Source organism: Carassius gibelio, chromosome B21, assembly GCF_023724105.1.
Source record: "Carassius gibelio isolate Cgi1373 ecotype wild population from Czech Republic chromosome B21, carGib1.2-hapl.c, whole genome shotgun sequence".
In the NCBI taxonomy this organism is placed as follows: Eukaryota; Metazoa; Chordata; class Actinopteri; order Cypriniformes; family Cyprinidae; genus Carassius; species Carassius gibelio.
This window is the reverse complement of record NC_068416.1, coordinates 29,366,794-29,391,082: the sequence shown is the minus strand read 5'-3', so window position 1 is coordinate 29,391,082 and position 24,289 is coordinate 29,366,794. Positions and strand designations below refer to the sequence as shown.

The 24,289-nt window shown below is 41.0% G+C and overlaps 3 protein-coding genes across 4 annotated transcripts; 1 reads left to right on the top strand and 2 right to left on the bottom strand.

Annotated features, from left to right (window-relative positions):
- Nucleotides 1–2,633: 2,633 nt before the first annotated feature.
- bxdc2 (brix domain containing 2) lies at nt 2,634–8,410 on the bottom strand. Its single transcript, XM_052588590.1, has 10 exons — nt 8,173–8,410; nt 5,290–5,401; nt 5,153–5,196; nt 5,013–5,083; nt 4,871–4,920; nt 4,498–4,571; nt 4,360–4,410; nt 3,972–4,073; nt 3,771–3,899; nt 2,634–3,281 (listed from the first exon to the last, which is right to left on the bottom strand). Exons 1-10 carry the CDS (start codon nt 8,392–8,394, stop codon nt 3,027–3,029), a joined length of 1,110 nt encoding a protein of 369 aa, XP_052444550.1. The 5' UTR covers nt 8,395–8,410; the 3' UTR covers nt 2,634–3,026.
- Nucleotides 8,411–9,380: 970 nt separating this feature from the next.
- Nucleotides 9,381–14,607, top strand: LOC127986324 (tyrosine-protein kinase JAK2). 2 transcript variants are annotated; one of them, XM_052588615.1, is made up of 5 exons: nt 9,381–9,903; nt 9,976–10,141; nt 12,325–12,475; nt 12,578–12,711; nt 12,783–14,607. In XM_052588615.1, the coding sequence occupies exons 2-5, from the start codon at nt 10,046–10,048 to the stop codon at nt 13,077–13,079; spliced, it is 678 nt and encodes a 225-aa protein (XP_052444575.1). In that variant the 5' UTR covers nt 9,381–9,903; nt 9,976–10,045; the 3' UTR covers nt 13,080–14,607. The 2 variants fall into 2 exon arrangements, with proteins under 2 accessions (XP_052444575.1, XP_052444574.1); XM_052588614.1 differs by having other exon boundaries at nt 9,381–10,141.
- Nucleotides 14,608–17,982: 3,375 nt separating this feature from the next.
- On the bottom strand, nt 17,983–19,162 carry LOC127986330 (relaxin-3-like). Its single transcript, XM_052588619.1, has 2 exons — nt 19,010–19,162; nt 17,983–18,286 (listed from the first exon to the last, which is right to left on the bottom strand). Exons 1-2 carry the CDS (start codon nt 19,092–19,094, stop codon nt 18,108–18,110), a joined length of 264 nt encoding a protein of 87 aa, XP_052444579.1. The 5' UTR covers nt 19,095–19,162; the 3' UTR covers nt 17,983–18,107.
- Nucleotides 19,163–24,289: the final 5,127 nt, after the last annotated feature.

Genomic DNA, 24,289 nt, shown 5'->3' with positions numbered 1-24,289 from the left:
CCTCACAGGAAACTTTGTGCATTTTTACTTTCTCAAAAAAACTCATTCTGTATGATTTATAAGCGTTTTGAAAAAATGGGGACATGGGTTATGTCCTCATAAGTCACGCTCTCCTTGTAATACCTGTGTCATACCCATGTCTTTTACAGAATTGGGTCCTTTTATTATAGGCTACTAAGTCTAATATCATAAGCCCCCCCATCCCGTCACCCAAGACGGTGTTTCGGCGCAAGAATTATACAGAGTTGGGTCCTAAATACTTAAGAAAACTAACAGCAACTTATTAAACTCATCACCATTACATCTGTCAAAGTTTGAAACTTTAACTGGGCCGTTTCCTGAAAACGCGGTCTCTCAGCGTGTTACGGAGACTCTAGCGTGTGACGTCACCAGGCGCTGTCCACGGCGGTGGTGCTGAATGGATCGATATCGACGGCTCGAGGATCGATCGGTGGTTCATTCTAGGCAAGGGGCCAGTGATGCGAGGGTCAATGGATTAATAACCCGCACCCGACCGACGCTTTCAACTAACCCGCCGCAACTCGGACCGCAAAAAAATACAAATAAAATATTGTACCCGACCCTCTTCCTGATCCGCATTTTTAAAAAGCAGTAAATGCTCATCATATCGGCATTGGGCCATAGGGACGTAGGCAAAACTAACTAGGCAAAAAAAAAAAAAAACTTACTATATTATAATTTTGTCAAGAATTATATAAAAAAAAATCGCAAGTAAGCTCATAATTTGTACTAAAATAGTCTAATGTTTCTGCAAAGTCAGCAGACATTGAGGCTCGGTTTTGTTCCGATCAGAGCTCGTGAGCGGAGTGACCAGACATCCCGAAAAAAATTCAGGACAGTCCCGAATCTGGCCCTAATTGTCCCGAAAATTATACTACTTAAGCAAAATCTTGAGTAGTTATTGTCTGATAAACATTAAAAGCTGTCTGCGGAGGTTGAGTCGTCCTGTAACCAGCCCCCACCGGCTGCAGCATCTTTTTTCTATAAATTCTAAAAAAAATACCGTGGGCGGTTAGGCACGAATTTAGATATTCATTTATCTAATTAATCTATATGCACAAAGACAATAAGACCTTTTTGTCCCCTTTTTGTTTTAAAGCTTGATGAAGAGAGCGCAAGGTGCTGCAGCTGTGAGGACAGTGATGCGCGCGCACAGGAGTGATTGACAGTTCGCAGCACGGTGTACAAAAAATACTCCGCTACACAATTATTTCGTTATTTTCGTTTAAGCTTATGAGCGTTAGCATTACAGACAGGTCTGTTGTTATCACAGCCTTTTTTTTTTTTAAATTACATTTGAGTCCATGATTTTAGGCTAATGCTGTCGTTTTTTTGTGGGAGACTAAGACTAATGACAGACGGTTGATCTTTGAATAAAAGGTTTGAAATGTATTATCTTTTATCATAGGCTACTAAGTCTAACTTCATAAGCCCCCCATCCCGTCACCCAAGACGGTGTTTCGGCGCACGTGATCCTGCCAGTGTCTTATTACATCGTCTTGCTTCTTATTTATTAAATACGGGCAACTGAAAATTAAGATACAATATATACAAAACGAAAATCTTTTAAAAAGTTTTCTATAAAACAAAACTTAATGAAGTCGTCAAAATCATGTTTTACCAAAAACAGGCTGTTGCTCCCCACGCAGTCTTCATCTCCCCCTGCAGACCGAGCTCTGCGTCATCTTCAGCAGTTATTCAGCCAATAAAGCGTAGGCCTTTGTATTAAAAAATGTGTCTAGCATACTATTTAAATGACAAAGGTTTAATTGGCATCTTTATTTCAAACGACCCGACCGACGGCGACCCGAAGATCATTAAAACTATTTCCGGATGGCTCGTGACCGCGGGTAACCGTGCATCACTGGCTGCTTCACTGCATTAAAAGAGAGGTTGATTTTAAACACATGGATCTCTTTCCTGTTAGAATGAAACTTTTACTTTCCCTTTGCAACATCACATCAGTGAAGAAAACCAAGAAATAAAAATAAATGTCCAGAGCACTTCCCAGTGTTCACCACATTAAATACAAGGGGAAACACACCAGACACTGCTTAATAATTTAACAGCTATTAACAAGAGAGGAAAATAAATGATGCTTTACAATAGTGCCAACAAGAAGCACTTCAGAAACCGTTGAAATTGCATTTATCAGGACTCTTGGGATTTAATTAAAAAAAACCTGCAAACTAAATCCTAGCCAGGATATTTTATAAAAAAAATTAGTGACTGCATAAACCCACAACCTCACTCCTAAATATAGCCCTCATCACTAACTGACCTTCGAAAGGGTCATTAATATTATCTTAATAAATCTTCCATAGTGTCTTCATTTTCTCCACAAACGGTTTATCACCCGGCAGCAGATACTAGTGTCCTTAACTACTTTCTGTTATCGGATGACCTACTGAAAAACACAAGAGACATGGTCAGCAGCTATTAGAGAGAAAGACAACTGACCTCCCCAAAGAATGACTTACAGAAGATAAACTAAACTAAGAACATCTCTGGAAACTCTTATTAATGATAAGATTCAGGTTAAGAACGACGAGGAAAACGCAGTCCTGCTCATCACTGATGTGTATTTTCTATGAAGTAAATTAAAATCAACGTTTGAACATTGATTAAAGGTTTTATTAACAATGCATTGTTTACAAAACAATCAGAAACACAAAGATGTAAAAAAAACTTCTGAAACACTTCACGTGGCTTACTGCTTTTAAACAGTGTTTTTAAAAGACCAAGCTCAAACACATTATTAATAAAGTATGCCATGTACACACAAGCAGATGAGTCCAGAATAACACAGCGTTTTTAATAATGTGTTCAGTGTGAATGCATTAAAACAGACCTAACTCAAGTTTGTCTGTAGCTTGGTCATTTAGAAACACAGTGTGAAAGCAGTGAGCCATGTTAAGTGTTTCAGAAGCGGTGATCTGAGATCAGTAGACCATCGATGCAAGCCTGCGTGACGATCACAGAGATGTTCAGGGAGTACAGCAGGTTTATCGCAGGCCTTTGCGCTTCATCAGCGTCCTCTTCTTCAGCTCGGTGAGGCGCAGCGTCTTCTTCTTGTGTGGTTCTGGAGGCTGTAGCTGGACCTCAGGATCTTTGGGCTCGGCTGGAGTCTGGAACACCTCGTCTGTCACGTCCTTCGCCAGCACCTCCTGCTCCTCGGAGCGCTTCTCCTTCAGGATCTGCTTCACCAGCTGACGCTCCTTGTGTCGGGCCGCTGTGGCCTGTCGGATCAGGCGCCGATGCTGGACACACACCACACACAACACCAGACGCTCATCTACACTTATTCACAACCTTTGACTGATACATAGACACATCTCGTTAAAGAGACATCTTGTACAGACTTGTCTTATATGTGATGCACACATGATCGATCAGACACACACACACACACACTGCAGTCCTTCACAGGTGTGTGTTATTCACTCACACTGCTTCTGCTTTGCATGTTCTGTGTAAACATGTCTCTTATGAAACTATTCTACAAACACTGCGCTCAAGTTAGAAGTGCTTTCCTTCGAGTCTGGTGATACGAGTGCGTCACTCAACTAATCAATCTTTACTGTTATCAATGACATACTGTCAGTGTCTAATTCTAACGTTTGGTGATATTTCTCATTAAAATTGGGATTCCTTGATTTAAAAAAAATTAAATTGTGGCAAAACATTAAATTCAAATAAAATATAAAATGTGAAACATGTCCCAGCGCTAGTTTGAGGACGAGTCTCACCGTGTTGGGAGACTGGAAGTGAGGGTTCTCGAACAGCGTGGGTCCACCGAAGCTGCCCTGGAAGATCTTGATCAGATTCAAGACGAATCGTGGGCCGATCTCCACCAGAGACGCGTCTTCTTCGATGATCTGCAGACGACAAGCACAGAGTTATTGAGGAACTGTGGCTCACACAGACGGCTGAACGCTGGCGCTGCTCACCTGATAGTTCCTGAACCAGATCCTGTGGTCAGCGATGGTGAAGGTCAGAACATGGTCCACAAACGGCTGACTCTTCGGATGATAGCGAGGCGTCGAGAAGGTCTGCAAGAACCACACTCGATCCGTCAAATCGTGTTCAGATATTATGAGTCGTGAGAAAACACAGTCTAGAGGAAATTAAACACGCAAGGACAACTAGACAGATTCACAGCATCAGTGCTTGAGATGAACAATCAGTGTTTCTGTAAATCTGTTTCTCAGCAGCAGTGCTTTAGTAATGAACGAGGATCAAACACAGAGCTGAGAATATATTAGACTTCTATAAGCTGTGATGTCCTTCTGCAGCGTGAACCGAGACGAAAACAGAGGAATTAGTGAAGAAATAAACCTGAGTGAAGAGCTCCTTCAGCAGCGCGTAGTGCGGCTCCTGGTCAAATTTCTATGAAATGACAGACAAACATCACCATCACCTTCATCATCATCATCATCCGCACACGCGTGTGCTCTGTTAGCATGTTTCACTCACTGGGTCGAAGGACAGGAGCGGTCTGGAGCCTTTCAGACAGTTTCCGGTCATTTTCAGCTCAGCGAGAGTGTGAACTACAAACACAATCATCGTTAGATTGAAACGAGTTCAGTGTGAATCATTCAGAAGTCGAGACTTTCTCCTCATTAACACACACATCTGCATCCATCATGCAGCAAGCTGTGATCATCACAGACACACTACAGGTCCAGATAACAGTTTCATTCAGACCAATGAACAACAGATGAATAAATGACAACCGTTTGATTCACACAACATTAGCTGACTACAGTGAATATTTAATCATTATTAATATAAAAGGCACAGATGACAATATCTTGTCTAAATATTGTCTGAGTGAAAGAAATCGCACCGTTCTGTACAAGGAACTTGGCTGAAGGTCCGTGAGGAACGTTTGAGATCCTGTAAGAGAAGAGCAGATGAAGACGGACTGAGATCTCATGAGGTTCTTCTTATTTTTATTATTTCTAAATTCTAACTGACATGTTGCTCACCACATATAAAGATCCTGTTTCTTCTTGGCTTCAAAGAAGATGCATTTATTGCAGTTTTTGATCTCACACACCTGAAACACAGCAGCCGTTAGAATCCGACACTAAAACACTGAACACTAATGACTACAGATCTCTAGTACCTCGTTCACCACAAAGAGCTTGTCTTTCCTGTCCATCTTGGTGTCTGGAAGAAAACACGGTGAGAGTGATATTTGACTGATTGTCTGGTTAGTGCTGGTTTAGCTGGTTAGTGCTGGTTAGTCTGAGGAGGTTTTACCAGCTTTGCTGTGAGGCATCATGGTCCGTAGATCCATCATCAGGTGCCTCGTCCTGAAGCTGATCCCGCGAGAAGAAAACACCAACACTCGCTCCTTATTCGTCCATTTGCCCTGAAGAACATGAATACGTTTATACATATGACACTGGTTTACACGAATACAAAGTTTACCGCGTGTGCATGTAGACGTTCAGTGCAGTTTAACACGTGTGTGTGGACGTTCCGTGTAATTTAACACGCGTGTGTGTGTGTGGATTAAAGGGTTAGTTCACCCAGATAGCAAATTTATGTAATTAATAACTTACCCTCATGTTGTTTCAAACCCGTGAGACCTCTGTTCATCATCAGAACACAGTTTAAGATATTTTAGATTTAGTTTGTGATATCCGGCTCACGAACGAATCATTCAGTTCACCAAATCGAACTGAATAGTTTTAAACGGTTCGCGTCTCCAATACGCATTAATCCACAAATGACTTAAGCTGTTAACTTGTTTAATGTGTCTGACGCTCCCTCTGAGTTCAAACAAACCAATATCCCGGAGTAATTCATTTACTCAAACAGTGACTGACTGAACTGCTGTGAAGAGAGAACTGAAGATGAACACCGAGTCGAGGCAGATAACGAACAATAGACTGACTCGTTCACGAGTGAAGAACCGGTCGCATCGGTGTTCGGATCACCAGTAGTTCTTTCGGACAGTTCGATTCAATAAACCGGTTGAAGAAAATGGTTCACCGGTTCTTTTGCGCTCAACGTAATGGCGTCATTTTCGATGATTGCCCTTGATTCAAGCCTTCGGTTTACCTGCGCTCATAACACTAGCACAGAATCAGTTCAGTTCAGACGCTCTGTGTGTCAGTCTGCTTCACGCTGAATCACACATGCGCAGGATCATCGATTTGGTGAACTGAATGGTTCGTTCATGAACCGGATATCACAAACTGCTTTGATTTGAACTCTCTCTCACACAGACACAGAAGAGAAGACGATGCTGAATAAAGTCGTCGTTTTTGGACCAAAATGTATTTTCGATGCTTCAGAATATTCTACCTGACCCTCTGATGTCACATGGACTACTTTGATGATGTTTTTCTTCCCTTTCTGGACATGGACAGTAGACTGTACACACAGCTTCAATGGAGGGACTGAGAGCTCTCGGACTAGATCTAAAATATCTTAAACTGTGTTCTGGAGATGAACGGAGGTCTCACGGGTTTGGAACGACACGAGGGTGAGGTATTAATGACATAGATTTGCTATATGGGTGAACTAACCCTTTAAATGATAAAAAAAACTCAAAATATGTCTTATGTTATAGACTAGGCAAAACTGCCTCCAATCCTAAATATAAACCATTAGATTTTATTTTTGTTTACAGTTTCTTCAATTACTGTGTCCCTGAAGTCATATTCCACACTGTTAGTACATACTGTCTTGCCTGGAATCCAACTGTACAAACTGAGGTAAGCTTCAACTCTCACTCCTAACTTTGTTTTTAGTTTTGGAAATGTTATCCTGCTTGCCCCGCCCTTAAAGTTCCACCCTGTTCGGCTATATTATGGAGAATGTTCGTCCTATCAAAAAAATGTAAAACCAAATCTGACATAGTTATAAAAGTTCTGTTAATCTGTAGAAGGTTAGCTAGCTAAATGTTGTTTACTCAAACTTAGCACAAAATATTCCACCCTGTGGAATTCTAATAGAATAAATAGTATTTAGTGTATATAGCAAATACATGTCTATATATATATTAGTTACTGTGCAGAATCCTTAAACTCCCAGGTCACTAGGACAGAACTTGATCTTGCAGGTATAAAAAATAAAAATAAAAAACACATCCACTAGGCTGACCGTGGAAATATTTAATACATAATAAAAAACTAAAAATGTCATCACTGTCCATTACTGTTCCTTGTGATGGTTTTTGTGTCTTGTTTGTTAATCTAGTTAATCCAAATGATTTATAACATCTTTATTTTTAATAAAATATATATATACACATACATATATATATATATATAATTAATTATGTCTGTCCTCTCTAATTTGTAATTATGTCTCTAGCCATCTGAACAGATAATTGTTTTGTCACTATGACTGATCGTGATAAGGAACCACATAGCTATTTTCTGTGTCCCTCCCCCAAAGGAAATCTGGATTATTATTTATAAAAATTTTTGGGGTATTGTTTTGAAACAATATCATATAGGCGCAGTTCCACACATTACAGATGGGAAACCATGCAGGACAATGACGGAAAGCTTGTCCACTGGTGATCCACCCTGTTATACTCCTTTCACCCTGTTAGACAAGTCATTTTTAATAATTTCACAGCAACATTAAATGTTTTATATACTTTTGTCTTATTTTGTAAGGTGAGGAACACTAACGGCATATATATGTTTTGGAGCAAAATGTGGTATTATTTACAGCCCTATTGGCTAAAATTAGGCACAAAAAAGTACCCATTCTTAATAATTAAGACATATTCTATTCATCAATAATTGTTTTGTTATTGTTTTTAAAATAAAAAAAATAATAAGATTGCATAAGGGACATATACTATCCAAGAATAGCTCATTATTGTTTAACATTTACATTATTAACACGTTGTGATATCTATCTATATGTCCCGAACAGGGTGGAATATTTTCATGGCCAGTGTCTGAACAATCTAGCCATAATTATTATTTTGAGCCCTCGAGCTTGACCAATATCCATTCCTAATAGTTAGACATCTCACTAATTTGGTACAATGCATAAACATAAAAATCATGTAACGTTAACTTATTTTCCAACACTTTTGAAGCCAGAATGTTACAGGAGTGAGCCGCGTGTTAAACTGCGCGTGGTGTGTGTGTGTGTGTGTGTGTGTGTTACCGAGCTGACGGGCGGCGGGACGCTGATGATGTTTTTATTCGCTTCTTCTTCATTCTCCGGGGTAAACGTCACGGTCTTCGGGTTTTTCTCGGTTTGTGGCGTTTTGTTCCCGTTCAATTTCGCTCGTTTCGTCTTGTTTTGTGCCGCTCGCTCCGCCGCACGTTTCTTTCCCCGCGCAGCCATCTTTCTCTCACACGTCACCGGAAGCGGAAACGTGCTCATCAGACAAGCGTCGGCTCTGCGCAAAACGATCAGTATATGACATCAAAGTACCGTGAGAGCGATACATTTCTTAAAATTTCTTCAAAAGTAATTAATTAATAGTTAATTGCACCTTTAAATAGTGTAATTAGACTAAAAAGAGAAAGGGAATCCCATTGCAAAAATAAATAAATAATAATAATAAAAATAAAATCCACATCCACTCGAAAGCAAGCCAAGTGAAAAGCATTTAATTATAAGACAGGGCTATTTATTAAAGACACACCACCAGCCCAACCAGGCCTTCGTCCGTGTAATTAGACTACTGTACCCTAACCCTAAATGACTAATTACTCTTTAAATCCTATTTAAACCTGATACAAGGATAGACATGAAACGGTTCTTTTAATTCTTTCAAATAATTAATAAATAAATGCATAACTTAGATAAGGGTCTAATTCCCACTATTAACTAATTATTAACTATATATTTTGCCTCCGTACTCCTAATTACTGCTTATTAATGCTCAGTAAAGTAGTTATTAAGTTTAAGAGTAGGCTAGGATTAATGATTCAGAATTAAATCTAGTAGAATAAGGCATTAATGAGTGCTTTTAATATCACAGTAATATTCATGCTAATAACCAACTAGTTAGTGGAAATTAGATGATAATTTGGGTTTGTTTGTGTATATATATATATTTTTAGGTTTATTGTATGTTTTAGCCATGATTCCCATCCACTTGCATTATATGACTAACAGACTGCAACAGTTTGAGTTAAATGTTTTAAATATATCAGTTAAATATATCAGTTTGTGTTCTACTGAAGAAACAAAATCAACTACATCTTGGATGCCATGGCGGTGAGCAGATAAACATACAATTTTAATTTTGGGTGAACTATCCCTTTAAGTCATTAATATGCGATGACGTTGACGTGGAAGCCCCGTCCACCGACGCAACTGCGTGCGTGCGCGCTCCCGCGGCAGCTGAGCTGAGACGGCTGATCGCAGCTGGGTCTGTAGCACCTCTGGATCCGGATGAGCTTCGGTTCGGTCTCCATGACAACAGAATCAGCGGAGTCACTAACACAGACAAACGAACCCAGACCCGCGAGATAATGAGTTAGAGAGGTTCGGTTCGTGTTTTGTTGATGTTGCTGTCTGAGGACTTTGTGCGCTTGTCCTTAAAGATCCACTCACGGGAAAATCCTGTTTCTGTTTCGCTCTGAATCGGGTGGTTTCCCCTCATCATCACACATGTGGCCCGTTTCTTATATGATCAGGGTTTGTTGTGAAGTTTCTGACCGCTGGAAGTTTGCAGCTTCACACGTGTGTGTGGTTTGAGTTTGACAGGACAGGAGTGTCTTAAAGTGACAGCAGCAGAGTTCTGCTTCAGTGTGAACACAGCACCGGAGTCAGAGGAACTGAAGCGGTCTGGAGATGTGAAGATGGAGATCAGGCGACTCTTCTCGGGTCTCAGCCGGACTCCTGGATCATCTGATGGGGGTCTGTGGACGTGAAGAGCAGGTGGAGCTCAGAAGTGTTTCTGGAGTTAGGCTTGTTCTTCATGAGCGCTGTGTGATAAGTGTTCTTCTGCAGATAACACTGCTGCGGTGTTCTTCCGTCCGTGTGCCTTCTGGAGACGTTTGTCATCTTCTGTCATCTAGTCATGAGCAGAACCGCAAGCGAACAGAAACATCAGAGTGAGACGCCAGAGATCCGACTCCGCTGGGAAACACAGGATTTACTCTTTCATTCATCACAGGTGAAATAAAATGTGCACTTCCATAATATAATTAAAGTGCTCTGTTTTTGCTTAATAATTGTGTAATTAATACACTAAAGATGATTCTTTAGTACTTCTTAAGATAAACAGAAGATCATCTAAATTTTAATTAAATTACATTTAAAAAATTTAAATTGATAAAAATGTTAATTAAAATTGCATTTATGCATTTAGCAGATGCTTTTATCCAAAGCGATTACTTGCTTCATCTAAGTGAACTTGACTGTGCTGTTTTGGGACACTATAATTATGAACTAAAATGCACTTTTGACATACTATCTCTGTATTTAAACATGTGTTTAGTCTCCACTTAAACCATCTTTAATACACTCAAGTGTGCTACACGTGGTGATTAATAGATATATTTATTTTTATATTTAGTTCATATTAATGGTGTCCCAAAACAGCACAGTTGAGTACACTTAGATGATCTTACGTTTATCTTAAGAAGTACTAAAGAATATGTTTTAGTGTATTAACCTAAGTTATTAGATCTTCTCTGGTGTTTCTCTGTATAATAACATGCATCAGTGAATCATATCAAATCAGTAAATGACTTTCACACACACATCAGAGCGATCAGAAACCAGCTGCGTTTGTGAACGAGGACAGATCCTGTCTGGGTCAGTTTAACTGCAGCTGTAATGGAAACATGTCATTAACGTTTCAGGAAAAACCCAAGAGAACAGTGACTGTCAATCACACACACACACACACACACACACACACACACACACACACACACGTTTGTTTCTGTGTAAAGTGTGTTCATCCCATAGGTGTAATGGTGTTTATTCTGTAGAAACTGTATATTCTATCGCCCTTCACCAACCCTACACCTAACCCTAACCCTCACAGGAAACTTTGTGCATTTTTACTTTCTCAAAAAAACTCATTCTGTATGATTTATAAGTGTTTTGAGAAATGGGGACATGGGTTATGTGCTCATAAGTCTCCCTCTCCTTGTAATACCTGTGTCATACCCATGTCATTATACAGAGTTGTGTCCTGATATGATACACACACACACACACACTCACTCACACACACACACAGCCTCGCACTCACTCACACACACACAGACACACAGACACACACTCTCACACACACGCAACCACACACACACACTCACTCACACACGCGACCACACACACTCTCACACACACACACACACAGCCTTGCACTCACTCACAAACACACAGACACACTCACACACACACACACACACTCACACACACTCTTACACACACACACACAGCCTCGCACTCAGTCACAAACACACACACACACACACTCTCGCACACACACACACTCACTCACTCACACACACACACACACTCACACACATTCAAACAAACACTCATCGCACTCACTCACACACACACACACACACACACACAGCCTCACACTCACTCACACACACACACACATGCAACCACACACACACATACACACACTCACACACACTCTCACACAGCCTCACACTCACACAACCACACACACACACTCAAACACACACACACACACACACACACACTCAAACACACACACAACCACAACCACACACACATACACACTCGCACACACACGCAACAACAAACACACACACACACACTCGCAACCACACACACACACTCACACACACACACACACACACACAGCCTCACACACACACATGCAACCACACACACACACACACACACACACTCTCACACAGCCTCACACTCACTCACTCACACACACTCAAACACACACACAACCACACACTCAGACACCCACACATGCACCCACTGAAGTGCAGCAAGGACTTTGCAGTTTTTAGTTTTTTTTATGCGTTTTGCACCTCTGCCGTAGACCAAAGCGACCCTTTCCCTGCCATGTTGGTTTTGGAAAGTCGCAAAACCGTGATGCAAAGCGTCCTTTTCCGTGCTCCGGCACGGTTAGCGCTCACACTGTATGCGAACCGCGCCCGAGTCCAACTGAACCGTGCCCTGGCCCACCTCTTCCAAGCGGGCCAGGGCCGGCCAATCGAGCTGCGCCCGGGCACGATTCGGAGCACTCACACTAGTCAAACGAACCGCTTTGGTGGTCAAACGCACTCGGGCACGGTTCGAACTGGCAGTGTGAGTACACTCTAACTGATGCCCTCGTGTGTCGTGCAGAAGCTGCTGTTCTACGAAGACAAGCACCAGCTCCCAGCTCCGAAGTGGACAGAGCTGGCCAGCGTGATCAACAGCTGCATGGAGTACGAGCCGCTGCTGAGACCCTCGTTCAGAGCCATCATTCGAGACCTCAACAGCCTCTTCACACCAGGTGACGCTCGCCACACGCACCGAGCACAAACACTGTGATAACCCTGCGCTCGCGTGACTGTGTGTGTGTGTGTGTGTGTGACTGTGTGTGTGTGTGCACCAGACTACGAGCTGCTGGTGGAGAGCGACACGGTTCCCAGCAGGCATCGGGCTCTGGGTCTCGTCGGAGCGTTCGAGAGTCAGGAACCCACTCAGTTTGAGGCCAGACACCTGATCTTCCTGCAGCTGCTGGGGAAGGTGAGTCTTCATCACTCTTCATCACTCAGTGTCAGTGTTCCTGACGTCACTCCGTGTGTGTGTGTCTGCAGGGGAACTTCGGCAGCGTGGAGAAGTGCCGCTACGACCCGCTGCAGGACAACACGGGTGAAGTGGTGGCGGTGAAGAAGCTGCAGCACAGCACGGCCGAACACCTGCGAGACTTCGAGCGTGAGATCGAGATCCTGCGCTCGCTGCAGCACGAGAACATCGTCAGATACAAGGGAGTGTGTTACAGCGCAGGTGAGCCTCTGTCTGCCCCAGAGCATGCTGGTCCTGAGACACCATTCACACAGTCTCTCTCTCTCTCTCTCTCTCTCTCTCTCTCTCGCTTTGCCTGTCGGGAATGAGGGGTGCGTGAGGTTTTCACGGGTGAGAAGAGCAACTGATTTCCTCTTTTCTTGGGAATTTGTTTAGTTTTTTTTCTTTTGTTGATTTTGTTTGTGTTATTTTTGCTAGTTTCTTTGTTTATTGTTAATTTTTATTTGTATTTATTTTTTGTTTGTTTGGCCTCGTGGCGGGGTGTGAGAATGGAGGCTTACCCCAGTGGGTGGGATTCCTCTCTTTCACTCCGTCACGGAGTAAGGTGTGTGCCTGTAGCTGATGCATCAGTGGAAGATGTACTCGTTGCGGTTGGTGAACAAATTGGATTTGAAAAAATAGTTTCTGCCTCGCGCATGAGTTTTCTTTCTTCCTTTTTTCCCCTCTTTATATGGAGAGCTTAAAAATAGGAACCATTAATATAAATGGAGGGAGGGAAAAAAATAAAAGGGCAGTTCTATCTAAATATATACAAACAAAAAACATTAATATTGCTTTTATACAAGAAACCCATAGTGATCAGATAAATGAGATAGATTGGAGAATGTGGTGGGATGGAAATATTTTCTTTAGTCATGGCACTAATTTTTGGAAAAAATATAAACATAACTGTTATGTCTACGTGTGAGATAGAAAAAGGTAGGGCTTTAGCTCTTCAGGTAGAGATAATGGGTTTAAGTTTTGTTTTTATTAATATATATGCCCCAAATAATGGTGCAGACAGAATAAGGTTCTTTAGGAAGGTGAATGAAAGCTTAAAAGATTTTGATAAGGGTACAATTTTGGTTTTAGGTGGTGATTGGAATTGCACATTAGATTTTACTGTGGATAGGAATGGAGAGGAACCTTGTCCACCTTCAGCTAGTGTTTTAAGGAATATTATTAGGGATTATGATTTAATTGATGTGTGGCGAGAACATCATCCAATGACAAGACAGTATACATGGGTAAAAGTAGCTAGTGATCACGTTAGTTCAGCAAGGCTGGATCGGTTTATATTAGTAGAAGTAAGAATAATAGTGTTCAAAAATCTGTTATTTCCCCAAATGGTTTTACAGACCACCATACAAGAGCTCATCTTCAGATGCGTTGTTTTTCTGTCTTCATTATATCATGAACGGTTTGGAAACCCAGGATGAGCTGAACGTCCCTCAGAAGATCAAACCCTTCTGTGTTCAGTCCGAGATCATTAGCCTGAAGTCTCTTTAAAAGACTGGTTTGTGTGTACAGTAATAATGAATCCAGATCATGAAGTCTGTGCTGTGTTTATCACCAGAAGATCTCAATCAGATGCTCCTGATCACAATCATTTTATTTAAAGAGATTATAGATCAGATTTCAGCCTAACAGAGAAGCACCATGATATCATCTTCATCTTCATCTCAAACACAGAATCAGCTACAGACTCTTTAACTCCATCAGTGTGAACGCACTCAATTATTGTTTTTTATTATTCTTTATATTTTTGAGGTATTACTGAATGTTATTAAAGATGTTCCAAAGACATGCAAGCAATGTTTGCTTTTTTCTATAAAACCAAGTAAATAAAAACATTTTGCAAATAATAACACGTTTAATTTATTGTCTGTGTGTGTATTTTATTCTGATTTGAGAACTGAACTGATTCTTGTCATCTCTAGATAATTCTAATGTTCAAACCGAACTACAGATGAACGGAAGTTAAATGAGAACGGAACTCGTCATCAGTTCCAGGTCAGATTAATTAGAACTAGTGGTGGAAATTATGATTCTTTCTAGTGATTCGTTCATTTTCAGTTCGTTCACCAAAATGATTCGTTCAGAATCGTTCACTGATTCGTTCAGTGACCATTTCTTCGTATTACACAAAATAAGCCAGCAGATAGCAAAAAGTGTATTATGTTGTTATGTCTTAAGTCAACGAACGTATTCACTTGTTACAAAAACTGATCTGGCTTTATTAAAATGTGTGTATAATCGCATTCAATATATAAAGTCTAATTAAGTTGTTCAAATGCACAAAGCACAAGGTTTTCTTGCCTAAATAGCATTTTAATTGTTTGGTCAGACAGTTTGTTTATTATATATTCACATTCATCAATCGTGGATTAAACGTGGAGTTGCTAAATATCAAAACAAGCGTATGTGCACAATACAGTACCCATAACTGCGCTTTGCATTTTTGCGAGATTGACATGCTAAATGGCAGACTGACCCGGTTTACTCTCATTCATTTCGTTCACGAACGAGATAAGCTATGTACCAGTTCATTTCATTCACGAACGACATGTATCCGTTCATTCAGCTCGTTCACGAATGACATGTGTGCCAGTTCAGTCATTTCATTCACGAACGAGATTTTCTAAATCATTCAACTAATGCACGAAGGGAAGTCGTGGCCTAATGGTTAGAGGGTTGGACTCCCAATCGAAGGGTTGTGGGTTCTAGTCTCGGGCCGGACGGAATTGTGGGTGGGGGGAGTGCATGTACAGTTCTCTCTCCACCTTCAATACCACGACTTAGGTGCCCTTGAGCAAGGCATCGAACCCCCAACTGCTCCCCGGGCGCCGCAGCATAAATGATGAACACTGCTCCGGGTGTGTGCTCACAGTGTGTGTGTGTGTGTGTGTGTGTTCACTGCTCTGTGTGTGTGCATTTCGGATGGGTTAAATGCAGAGCACAAATTCTGAGTATGGGTCACCATACTTGGCTGAATGTCACTTCACTTCACTTCACTTCACTTCACTTCACTAACGACATGTGCTTTGCCGATTGAGAAACGTGATTGGTAAACTGTTTGCCAGAATATACCCTGACCATCAGGTCAGTCATTTCATTCACGACCGAGATGTGTCATTCAACTCGTGCACGAACGACATGTGTGCCAGTTCAGTCATTTCATTCAGGAACGATATGTATCAGCTCATTCAACTCATTCACGAACGACATGGGTACCAGTTCAGTAATTTCGTTCACGAACGATAAGATCTCTAGATCTAGTTCAGACTCATATGAAACTCGTTCATTGAAGGGCGTTTTCGTTCACTACATTCAACAAATCAAATACTCTGTCACATCTCATACTCGAAGGCTATTGGCTCGAGGTTGAGTAATTCTTTGACAGGATGAAACAGTTGTTACCCGGTTCACCGAGCTGCGCATGCGCTGCTTATAGCGCCGCGCCGCTGTGGAGGGAGGAACTTCACTGAACGAGAAATATGAGTCAGTGGATTACGTGAACGAGAACGATTCGTTCACCTAAAAGATTCGTTCAAAAAGAACGATTCGTTCACGAACGACACATCACTAATTAGAACACTAACTGAACTACAATGCACTCATTTGTGTTTAACAAACGTGAATAAACGCTGGCCATGATTCTTAGGTTTCGATTATTCGCGCTTTCATATATCGGTGTATATTTAGTATTCACGCGGTTTTAAACGTCTGACTTTTGTCTATTAAATAAACAAATATATAAACCGCAACCGCAAGCGAGTCGGGTTTGGCGCGCCAGACTAAAATAAGCGCGAATTTACTCAGGTTTGAATTTAGTGGTTAATGAATGCGTTAATAGCGGCCAGTCTGTGACAAAAGTTAAAAAAGGACATAAACTTTTGGATAAAGGCGTCTGTTAAATGTAAACGTAAAAGTGCAGCGGCTGCATCTTACCTTCTCAAACTCCAGGCGTGGCTGTGTGCGGTCGTTGATGACGTTATCCTCGACGTGCAGCTGCGCCACACTCAAAAGCTTCTTAACGTCATTCAGACCATCAGCACCGGAAACGGAACATTGCTATCAATTGTTTTTTTTTTATTATTTTTTTTATTATTATTATTAATTTGGTATGTTGGAAAACAGCAAAGAAAACATTTACATGATAAATCTTACTGTTTTACATGCAAAATTTCATATTCACATTGCTATCAAATATCACACAGAGGTTCCTAACTGATGATGAAGAATTGACAGAGCAGCCATCAAGTCTTAGACAGTGTTCTATGTTAATACATGCAAAGTTTTTAGGTCCTACAATTAACACCTTTGTTTTTTTAAGAATTTAGCAGTAAGAAATTACTTGTCATCCAGTTTTTTAGTACGAATTAAACCATGCTAATGCACTTCCACTAATGCCAACAAAGTGTTCAAGTCTATGTAAAAGAATGTTGTGGTCAATTGTGTCAAACGCAGCACTAAGATCCAATAAAACTAATAGAGAGATACACCCACGATCAGATGATAAGAGCAGATCATTTGTAACTCTAAGTAGAGCAGTCTCAGTACTATGATACGGTCTAAATCCTGACTGGAAATCCTCACAGATACAAATTATGTTATTATTGTTTTCTTTGCGCACAATTAGTATTCTCACAGCTTCAGTTGAACCACTGATGACACATGAACTATTTTACAGATGTTCTTGCTGTGTTTCTGGGTCTGGGAACATTTCAGTGTCGTTGCTATCATAGAACTCTCAGATTTGATCAGAAATATCTTCATGTGTGTTCTGAACATGAACGAGGGTCTCACGGGTTTGGGATGACATGGAGTAATTAATGACAGAAGTTTCATTTTTGGGTGAACTGATGCAAGTACACTAATTAGCGTTGTTCAGCGTCAAAAATGATGCAGTATTGATGTGCACATGCACAGTAAACTGTGAAGGGAAAATCTGACAATCTAAAACGTCAGGATAATGGATTTGTGTGTTGTTTTTTTTTGTTGTTTTTTTTTTTTTTAGTGGGAAGAACATTTTAACACTTTAAGAATGTTTTTCCACTTTTAATGGAAAGATTAAATGTTCTTCATCAGTGCACATACAGAACCTCTAGTCACTGAAGAATGGTTCACTGATTCATCTGTAACTTGAGGAGGTTTTACCAGAGGAAATCACTCACACCAGCCTTTATCTGTTTGGGTTTATGAACAAATTATTAGTCAGTAATATGAAAGTTGCAATCAATTTGATGTTTATTAGTGTGGTCATATGAACAGATGTGAAATAAATAAACACATCTGAAGCACTGGGATAATCAAACAGTTCAGTCCTTCATCATCATCATCATCATCAGTGAGTCTCAGCACAGGAGGCCGATGTCATTCTTGGTGCAGCCCTGATGGCAGCACATTCCCGCCAGTCCCATGGAGAAGTTCCGCCTCCTACGGTCGCCGGGGTCTCTCTTACGGTCGCTCAGAACGGACATCAGATCTGAGACAGACAGACTGAGCTCTTCATCTCTGTCCAGCAGCAGCTGACCTATGACACACAAACACACTTCCCATCATGCTTCATTTTGATGATTCAAACATATATCATTTATGATATGAGATTAATCTGTTTAATAAGTGATGTATTATATTCACATTGAGATTTTCTAATCAAACAGCTTGTAAATAGTTACATGAGTAGCTAATTCCTGAATGCAAAAAAGAAATGTTGCTTAGCTGAAATAAAATATGCTTAAAATATTTATATATATGTTTTTATATATATATCTCAGAGAAAGTTTTTTAGTTTTTGTAAGATTATAATAACCCTGGTCAGCAGGAAGATGACTGTAACTACAAACTGATGATGATGAAGGTGATGATGATGTGACGGTGAGCATGGTGATGATGATGGTGAAGGTGTGTGAAGGTGGTGATGATGATGATGGTGAGGTGAGGAAGATGATGGTGAAGGTGGTAATGATGATGATGAAGGTGATGATGGTGAAGTTTGTGATGATGATAGTGATGAAGGTGATGATGATGATGGTTAAGGTGAGGATGGTGATGATGATGAAGATGATGATGCTAAAGGTGATGATGATGACGGTGAAGGTGATGATGCTGAAGGTGATGATGGTGATATAATGATGATAGTGATGAAGGTGATGATGATGGTGATGATGCTAAAGGTGAGGATGGTGATGATGATGGTGATGAAGGTGATGATGATGCTAAAGGTGATGATGATGGTGATGAAGGCGAGCAGTACCGGGCTGAGAGGTGCTCCTCCTCCACCGGGAGCCTCCACAGGTGAAGATCACAGCTCTGATGAACTCCCGGCCGCAGAGTTTCATTCCAAAATCTCTCTGTAAATCCACACTCCCGCGCACACACACACACACCAGCAGAAGTGCCGAGAACATGCCACACATCTTCACACACATCATTAACACAAGCTTATGAGAAAACACTGCGAGTTCCTCGAGCCGCTGCTTTCTGAGAATTCTCCATCAGTTCACACAGACTTTATACACTCTCTCTCTCTCTCTCTCTCTCTCTCTCTCTCTCTCTCTCTCTCTCTCTCTCTTTCTCTCTCTCTCTCTCTCTCTCTTTCTCTCTCTCTCTCTCTCTCTCTCTCTCACACACACACAAACAAACACACACACACACACACCCTCTCACACACACACATAATTTTACATTCATTATGACAGCAGTGTGCAGTGTCCCCCTGATGATACACCAGCTCCAGTGCGCTCACCACACACCAGTTACAGGGAGATTTAGGGAAGCATTTCAATAATCCTGTGAATGCACCCAAAGAACACGGAATGAAATCCTTATAATCAGGGGCGGATCTACCAGGGTGGAATAGAAAGCCTTGCCACCCCTGCTGCCACCCCAGTAGGCAACAACGAATTAAAGGTTATGGCCAATTTGAAAATTTACGATCGCGAATCTTTCTTGATTCGTGATCCCGCTCCGAACTCCCGAACTGACTCAATCTGCCTAGGGCACCATCTCCTAGAGGGGGCACCATCCCAGTTGCTCAAAAAAAAAAAAAAAATTTGATGGATGAATCCAATCCAGCGAAGAGAAAAGTAAAAGTAAAAAAAAAAAAAAAAACAGACATAAAGTTGGCTTGACTTTGGACGTTGGACACACACACACTCAGTAACACACACACACACACACACACACACACACACACACACACACACACACACACACACACACACACACACTCAGTAACACACACACATACTCAGTAACACACACATACACACACACAGACACACACACACACATACTCAGTAACACACACATACACACACACAGACACACACACACTCAGTAACACACACACACACACACACACACTCAGTAACACACACATACACACACACAGACACACACACACACACACACTCAGTAACACACACACACACACACACACTCAGTAACACACACACATACTCAGTAACACACACATACACACACACACACACACACACACACACACACTCAGTAACACACACACACACACACACACACACTCAGTAACACACACACATACTCAGTAACACACACATACACACACACACACACACACACACACACAGGTGACGGTGTTTTGCTCTTCCTGACGATGAAGCATGAGACCAGAGCTCTTATCTGTCACAGACAATATTCAAATGAGTACACGTTTAGTTAATTATTCAGCAGCTCTCATTAACATAACTGCATATGTATGTGGTCTGTTAACATCTCACATTTCCATGTTTTGTCTCCAGGTCAGTTTTGAAAGCCACTTCCTGTCTGCAAGAGGAAGTTCTCTGACACGACTTTTCATGGAGATTCTTGAAGAAGCGTTAATTATGATTATTAAAAGCCAGAAACAGACGTGCTGTGACAGATTACAGGTTTCCTGATTTCACACCCGCCGGGTGTTTTAATGACGATGACGATGTAAAGGTTTAGCGTACAAAATGATGTAAATTACCAGGAATAAAGTTAGTTAACGAGAAGTCAAGGATAACCCAGCCACCCCCAGGGTCCAGTCACATATTTCCATTTGGAAATCACTTCACTTGACACAAAAGTATTAACAATCTTTAACCAATCAGCTGGAGAAGTGCTAATCAAGCTAATAGTGTGAGTGTGTCTCATCTCATCTGAGCTGAAAGAGCTCGCGCCTGGTTTCTTTCAAGCAGAATGATTCCGGTCTGATTTCGGATTAAGAAACGTCTGTTTATATAAACCCTAAATGTTTCATTCAGATTCACATATCATATTACATGTGCATTACATAAATGTTACCAGTGCTTTAAGTGGGCCGGTACGCACCTGTACTCAGTACCGCCACTTCCAAATATAGCTCTTGAGCGTACCGCCACCTCTCCGTGTGCCCAGAACGTGCTTTTAGCGTACCGGTATTTGGACATCTGCTTTAATAGAGGTTTTAATCCTTTGCCTGCGCTGCCGCTTTTCAGAACGCCCCTCACAATGCACGCTTTCTAATTCTTCCTTGTTCGGAGTATGGAGCGTGTTCAGAGCGGGATCGCGAATCATTTGAGTCATTTCGGGAGTTCGTAGTGGGTTCGCGAATCATTTGAGTCATTTCGGGAGTTCGTAGTGGGTTCGCGAATCATTTGAGTCATTTCGGGAGTTCGTAGCGGGTTCGCGAATCATTTGAGTCAGTTTGGGAGTTCGTAGCGGGATCGCGAATCATTTGAATCAGTTCGGGAGTTCGTAGCGGGATCGCGAATCATTTGAGTCATTTCGGGAGTTCGTAGTGGGTTCGCGAATCATTTGAGTCATTTCGGGAGTTCGTAGTGGGTTCGCGAATCATTTGAGTCATTTCGGGAGTTCGTAGCGGGTTCGCGAATCATTTGAGTCAGTTTGGGAGTTCGTAGCGGGATCGCGAATCATTTGAATCAGTTCGGGAGTTCGGAGCGGGATCGCGAATCATTTGAGTGAGTTTGGGAGTTCGGAGCGGGATCGCGAATCATTTGAGTCATTTCGGGAGTTCGTAGCGGGTTCGCGAATCATTTGAGTCAGTTTGGGGATCGCGAATCATTTGAGTCAGTTTGGGGATCGCGAATCATTTGAGTCAGTTTGGGAGTTCGTAGCGGGATCGCGAATCATTTGAATCAGTTCGGGAGTTCGGAGCGGGATCGCGAATCACTTGAGTCAGTTTGGGGATCTCGAATCATTTGAATCAGTTTGAATGCAGTAGCTCTTTCTAAGGGTATTTTTTCAAAATCCTTTTGCACATTTTATTTATGTTCAGTAGCTAGTTCTTTCTAGCTCAAGCAAATCCACAAACTAATAAAAGGATTTATTATTAAGGTCGCCTGTAGAATGCTGTATATAAAACCCCTTCAATATAGTTGTTGTTACCTCAGGGGATGAGGGGAGTCATAAAAAAAAAAATTATATATATATATATATATATATATATATATATATATATATATATATATATATATATATATTTGGCTATAATAGAGTACCGGCACCTTTTTTGGGCCACTTAAAGCACTGAATGTTACATATGATACATGTGCATATATGTATTCAGAACCAAACTTCAGCACATGCACAGACCGGAGAAATCCACGAGACACTGTCAACAGAGTAAATGAGAAAAAACTGACGTTTGTCCTGCTAACACAATAATAATAATAATAATAATAATGTCAAATTATTTTTACAATTATTATTTCTGACAAACAATCAGAAGAGCTTTTTTTGTGTGCAAATATTTAGTAACTCCATCTGCAGAACATTTCATAAGACGTGAATGAGACATAATTAAACACATGCATAAATATATTTTTGAAATCTGATTATGAAAATAGTCAGACTCAAGTCTTACCATAATTATTAATAACATAATTATTAAGTCCGGCTGAGTGATCAATTTGATTATTTAGTGTCACGTAAAGTAGAGAACGGGTTCGAATGGACGTCGAGATTTCAAACGCATCTGAATGTCCAGTGTTTATCCCAAGAGAAGCTCGTTTCACTACAGTAAACAGAAAGCACCAGTATGAGTGATTAATAAACACACCATGATTTCCATTTCACAGAACATGTAATGCCTGAATATTTATGAACGCTTCTGCTCAGATAAAATCTCTCTCCAGAACCAGGTTCATAACTGTGTGTTCCAGCGCTGGCTAACATCTTCATTAATAAACTAAAGCAGAAGCTTCACTGATGAGCGTCAAAGATGCTTCACGACGCTGCTCTATCAATCCAAGGATAAACGTTGATTCGGTGAGACATTGAGAAGGACCAGAGAGCGACGCAGAGGTGATGAAGTGACCTTTCCCTGTAAGGAAAGGTGAAGATTGTTAACCGTGAGCTAGACGAAAGACCTGATGAGCAGACTGAACACAACCTGTGCTTCAGGAACACCTCAGCAGTGTCTCAGACTGATCGCCTGAAGCAGTCATTCATAAATATTTCAGTTTGAATCCAGAATATAAGAAACTTTGCTTTTTTGAATGAAATGGCAAAAAATAAAGAACTTTTCCATGATATTCAAATTTTTGTATATGCTCACTTTAAATAGTAATTCTGCTGTTCTAAACAAATAAAGAAACCGTGTAGGTGAATGGTTATTATGTGCAAACAGCAGGAAACGTTCTACATGTGTGCACATCAAAAATGAACTGAAGCTCGTGAAAACACACACAGCATCCCGATCACTTTATTTAGTGTTATATAACCATTACATTCAGATCCATCAGTACAACTGAAACAAAAGTTGTGAAAAAGGTTTCAGTGCAGTGCAGAAGAACGCAGTTTGGATCTGTTGCTCTGGAAAACATCAGATGACGTCAGCAGACGTGAAGTATATATCAGACTTCTGCTGATCATCTCCTAAAGAAGAGAAAGAGTGTGAATCTGGAGCAACATGATGTGACCTCGGGCATTTCTGAAGCACAAGATCATGATTTTTCATTTTCCTCAAAAAAAGAAAAGTAAAAATGATGTCGCATGAGAAACAACAATATTTAGAAAGATGACCACACATTCCTGGAAGTGCTGGAGGAGCTTTAGGACGTTTATGAGATTGTGGGTGATAACGAGTATTAATGAGTGTCTGAATACACCAGTGGGTCAGAAATACCTGCACTGACCGAAGCCAGAGCAAGAAACGAGCACAGATTCACAGAGAAACACCAGAATCAGCCTCAGAGACCTGACAGCATCTCTGGACCACGACTGGCTGGACAGAAATATATCTAAATATCTGACTTGATTTTGTTTACCACATTGGAATCCAAATTGGGAATCAATAAGCACCGAGTTGATCAAATTGAACTGATGTCCAACCTAACCAAGACTAGATCTGAACTGGAGAAGTGAGCGGAGCTGAGTGTGTGACTCATGTTCCTCATCAGAGCTTAATCCACTGAGATCTGTGCGCTGTACATCAGGGCAAGGGACAAATACAACCATATTCTTCTGAATTGTTCATATTGTGTCAGCGAGTGGAGATTCTTCTCTTCATAACGTCATGATGATGACTGCC